This window comes from Mus pahari, chromosome 14 (genome assembly GCF_900095145.1).
Source record: "Mus pahari chromosome 14, PAHARI_EIJ_v1.1, whole genome shotgun sequence".
Lineage (NCBI taxonomy): Eukaryota > Metazoa > Chordata > Mammalia > Rodentia > Muridae > Mus > Mus pahari.
In genome coordinates this window covers 72,212,679-72,218,224 of record NC_034603.1, presented here as the reverse complement: position 1 = coordinate 72,218,224, position 5,546 = coordinate 72,212,679, and the positions used below count along the sequence as shown (strand labels likewise).

The 5,546-nt window shown below is 35.6% G+C and overlaps 1 protein-coding gene across 1 annotated transcript in view; it reads right to left on the bottom strand.

The window, feature by feature from the left end:
* Efcab13 (EF-hand calcium binding domain 13) overlaps positions 1–5,546 on the bottom strand; it is a 136,909-nt gene that overhangs the window by 13,149 nt on the left and 118,214 nt on the right. Inside the window, exons 41-43 of the mRNA XM_029546146.1 lie at positions 4,521–4,625; positions 2,290–2,385; positions 1,411–1,506 (exon numbers count right to left, since the gene is read on the bottom strand). Coding sequence (XP_029402006.1) covers positions 1,411–1,506; positions 2,290–2,385; positions 4,521–4,625 — 297 coding nt within the window. The remainder of the gene's footprint in view (positions 1–1,410; positions 1,507–2,289; positions 2,386–4,520; positions 4,626–5,546) is intronic.

Here is a 5,546-nt window from a genome sequence, read left to right as displayed (position 1 = left end):
GGTTGTGAGCCACCATGTGGTTGCTGGGATTTGAACTCAGGACCTTCGGAAGAGCAGTCGGGTGCTCTTACCCACTGAGCCATCTCACCAGCCCTTCTTAGCTTTTCTTAAGGAAAAACACAAACAAAAACAAAATAAAACAAAACAGGAATTCCTCCTAAAGTTTTCTTTGAGTGATTCTCTGCTTAAGTAGAAAATAGGATTGCACTGTAAAGGATTTGGGGGAAATCACGCTGGTATTGGCTCAGAAGCCTTCTCACTGATGGAACTATTAATAGTGATGAAGGGTGCTACCAAAGCTGCTGAGGGAGAAATGTTATCAACAGTCTTACCCAGCCATGGAGTCTTCCAATTGCCATAGCAACTGGTCCATGGAGAAAGTGCCCATTGGTGCAATCATGGTGCTAAAATTTCAGAAGTAACCAGCAGCTGTCTTATTGGTCTTAAAGTCCATATGATAGGGAAGAACTTATATCTGGGACTGCAAACCAAGCCAAGATTCTGAGGCTGAAAAGGCCCAAGGCTCTAAAGGAGAACTTCCTACAACCATGTTAAAACCAGATACAGATTCCAAATGCCTTCAAACTGCTTATCTTATATCCATATTTTAGGAAAGCCCTCACTCTCCTATCAAAGAAGCTTATTTTTTTAGGAGCAGACAGACTATATTACAGAGAGCCATAATGAATCCAAGTGCAGAGAATAAGTAACTTGTGTGCCTACTCCCAAGTAGGCCGTTGATAATGTAATCCTTGTATCCAAGGGTCAGGAAATATGACAGACAAGGAAGAAGAAAGATTCTCAGAGCCACAGGACCAGGAGGACTATTGTAGAATAGTGTCTTCTAGATATGACAGGGATGTTGTACTCATGAAACTTCTAGCAATATGATCCTTGCACAAAACATACCAATCTCCATTTCAGCCACAAATGGACAAAGAGAAGAGCTTTAGGCAGTTAGTTGATGAGGGGAAACAGTCACTTTTCTTCAAGGACAAGCCCCCTATAGGCTACCTATGCCTAAGTGGTCAACTCTACATCCAGGTACATATAGACAACACTAACTGGACTCAGTAAGTCATCTGCATACACACACACACACACACACACACACACACACACACAAACATACACACACACACACACACACACACACACATATATAAAGACATGAATCTGAGAGAAAGTTATAGAAGACATATAGAAGGGGATGGGGAAAGGTGGGGGTAGATATGATAAAAATATATGCTAATCACGTATGAAAAGTCACAAAAAATAAAAACAAACAATAAAATAAAAATAAAGTCAGCACATTGCTAATTAAAAATAAGAAAGAGAAGGATTATAGAAAATATTCTAAATGAACATACAAATTCCTCTGAAGAACATGACTTGTTATTTTATTCTCACCTTCAATTGACAGGTCATCCATCAATCCTGAGGGTTCCTGAATTTCAGGTATTGATTCTCTGTGTTTAGAAATGCTTTTCGTTTCGACATCTCTTCCTTCAAAGCAAAAGAAATATGTTTGGAAATATTGTGCATAGGCACAAATTCCTCTAAAACACACACACACACACACATACACACACACACTTTACTGTTATTATAGAGACTCAGTCTTTCAGTATGTCCACGGGATCTTGAAGGCATCTCTTGAATTCTAGAATAACTTGTAATTTAAGGGTGAAGCACAAGACCATGTAGCTGTAAATCCAGTTGTTTCACAGATGACTGGTTCTAGGACCAGCAGCAGAAAACAAAACACAGGGATGTTCAACCCCCTTATAGGACATAGCAGAGTATTTGGATATACCCTATATACAATCTTCTAGACATTTTAATCATCATCTCTAGGTTAATTAACTTTAATTGTACAATGTAAGTACTATGCAAATATAAGTAGATATATGATTACTAAGTGCCCAGCAAAAATTTGATGAATGAATCAATGAATGGTTAAAAAAAAAATCACTTTACAGGACTGGAGAGATGGCTCAGTGGTTAAGAGCACTGACTACTCTTCCGAAGGTCCTGAGTTCAAATCCCAGCAACCATGTGGTGGCTCACAATCATCTGTAATAAGATCTGACACCCTCTTCTAGAGTGTCTGAAGACAGCTACAGTGTAGTTACAGATAATAAATAAATAAATCTTTTTAAAATATTACTTTACATTACTAAATTAAAAGGAAAAGGTTATTCTTACCAAAACTAAATGAACACTATCAAAAACATCAGCTTCAAGCTCCAAATTCTCTTGAGGATACAATGCTATGGGATCACTTACTATGCACTGCTAACTTTGAAGCCGACTCAGGAAATTCCTCAGGAATCAGTTTGAATGCCATGTTTCCAAGTAGACTGTCAAGATTACGGACATCAACTTGCATCCATACAAAAGACAAAGGCCAGAGGAAGTGAAATTCAAGTCAAAATACACTAATCCTAAATCTCTATGCACCATGATTATCCTTATCATCATAAAAAGATGCCCCAAGCAAGGTCCTTCAGAGTTAGAGGGAGTTGTCACTAAACTGAAATCAATTTATTTGCTTTTATTAAATACTCAAAATAAACGTATGAGAAAATACAGGTTAAAAGAGAATTAAGAAACAATTAAGATTATTTATAGCAGCTAAATACCAAATCTAAAAGTTTTAACACAGATAATTAAACAAATGGTAGGGTTCATTTGGTCACCACATCTCAAGCTATGAGCTTCTCTCAAAATTTGATGCCTATTTCAGTTTTGTTACTTCTGCTGCTGATATTAAAGGAAGCCTGAAATAAATAGGATATCTTTTAAAAATCAGAGGGAATTACTTAGTATATATCAAGCAGTTATTAAAATTAATTATATATATATACATACATATACATATATATGAAATTGACATGAGTAAAATTAACAAGAAAGAAAGAAAAAACAAAGCACTTCCACTAATTTGCTTCTTATTTTATTTTATATGCGTGAGTGTTTTGTTTTCATGTATATCTGTGTGCCAATTGTGTGCCTGGTGCCTGTGGAGGTCAGAAGAGGGTGTCAGACCTTCTGGAACTGTAGTTATGGTGTTTGTGAGCTATGATGTGGGTGCTGGGACTTGAACCTAGGTCCTCTGGAAGAGTAGCCAGTGTTGTTAACCACTGAGCCATCGCTTCAGCTCTAATCCAGGCTCTTGATTTGTATTTCCTTTATTTTCAATAGCTTTCACACATTGTGGCAGCCTGCTCTTATATATTTCCATTAGCTATTAGGAAATACATATCCCAAATGGTGGCTGAAGATAGCTATTATGTTAAAGTAACCAGAGCACCTTATGCTCACAAACACAATCCATAAAATTACTTCATTCTCAGAACGGGCCCATTTCAAAATATATATAGCCAAAATTCTTACTATGATGTGTCAATTCTTTAGTGCCTGAGACAGTTATTAGCACCAAATAGGTTTAACAAAAACACTTCCTTGTTTCACTTTTTTCCTACTACAACCCCCTTTCCTTCATCAGTATATTTATGCAACTCCCTCCTGTGAGAGGATGGACTGTGTACTGTGTATTCAGATGCTGATAGCTGTACCCTGAGATCTGGTTGCAGTCCTGACATAGGCATTGTCATGATATTTGGGATACTTCCTGTCTCAATGATGTATAAAAATTCTTTTCCATCACCTCTAATTGGTTAATAAAGAATTGATTTAGTCTATAGCTGGGAGAAGAGACTAGAGCAGAACTTCCTATCACAGTCTGGGGGACCCAAGCAAAAGGGGAGTTGTGGTGGATGGGTAGGGGGGAGGAGAAAGAGAAGAAGGTCCAGGAGGATTCACCATGATGCTGCGATGAGAGAACAGCTACGAGGACATACATAGAGCAGAATCAAGGCAGGGCAAGACTCAAGATTGCAGGTAAAGGACTATGTGGCTGAGAAAGAGGCATTCTTAGAGGGTTAGAAAGAGGAATTATCTGCTCAGCATAGTGCCTTTAACACATTTATTAGGTCTCCATGTCATTTATTCAGGAGCTAAAAATGGGCTAGAGTTGGCATAGAAACACCCTGTCATTACTTGAAAGCAAAAGAGGTATAGAAAGCCCCAGAATCACGTCTACACACTTTCTCCTTCCACTGCCCCAAAGATCTTAACCCAGCACACCTCAATGCAATGAAAGGTAACCATCAGCATTCCTTATCCCTGACAACAAGATTAGGGATTTGAAAAGGCATGTGTACATTTTAAGTGACAGTTTATATATTTCTAAATAATAAAGTTAGCTATATATGAGATTGCAGATATTTACTATTATATTTCTTATTTATAAAGTTATGTAATTATCATAGTTTAATTATGTATGCATAGTATACATATATACTACCACTGGCCAATGCAAATTTCTAAGGGTGTAATCACAACTCCCTTATAACTCTACAAATGTGGGTAATGCTGAATACCAGCCTTGATGACTGCTCTAACTCTCTTGAAGGCATATCAACTGTTTGAAAGTTAATTTTAGAAATGTTCACCATGAGATGGAAATGACTTCTCACGCTCCAGCTGTTCTCTAGCTGTTCTCTCTCTCTCCACATCTTTTATGACATTTTCCATGTCACTGACATCAATTTCTTCTCCTCCAAGGAAAAGCAAAGAAATATGAAATGTTTTCTTAATTATAATCCCAAATGATGAAGGACAAGTTTAAGGCACAGCAACTTGTTAAACAATGAACATTAAGATACAGATACAGAGAATTGTTTTAATTTTTAAAAATTTTTCACCATAATGATTATAAAATAATATCTCACACTTGAAATTCAAGTCACTTAAAGAGTATTTGTAAAATTTGTACAAATACATATGTAATTAGAGTAAAAATCAAGAGTGAGTGATTTATGAAAACATCCATATGCTTAAAAAGTAAAGAGTATGTTTCTAAATAAACCACATGTAAAATATATTCTAAGTGGAAATGAGAATATGTATTTAATTTAATCACAATTAGAACTGTGGAATAAAGCAAAGATATGTTAAGGAAAAATTAGTCTCAAATGTATATACTAAAAAAAGATGAAAAGAAAATAACCTACATTTTATCTTAAAAGCAAAGAATAACAAACCTATTCCCCCCTAAAAAGTCGAAAATACATAGTAAGAGAAAAAGAAAGGATTAAGGAAATTTTAAACAGGAAGAATTGATATTGCTCAAAGTTGAATGTTGGAAAGAAAAGCAAAATTGGTAAATAGTGACAAAAAAAAGAAACAGTTAAAGAAAACACAAAGATTATCACCAGCATCAAAGGAGACATCACTACCATTCCAACAGATACTAAAATACTAATAAGACTATTATGATTATTATATGAGGTTAGAATATTGGGATAAAGCTTTTAGCATTATCAATTGGCTCTGAAATTGTATCGGTATCATGTAAATTGTGATATTATTGATACATAAATGTGATTGGTTAATTCAGCTTTTTTCTTCTTTTTTTCCAATTTTTATTAGGTATTTACTTCATTTATATTTTAAATGCTATCCCCAAAGTCCCCTAT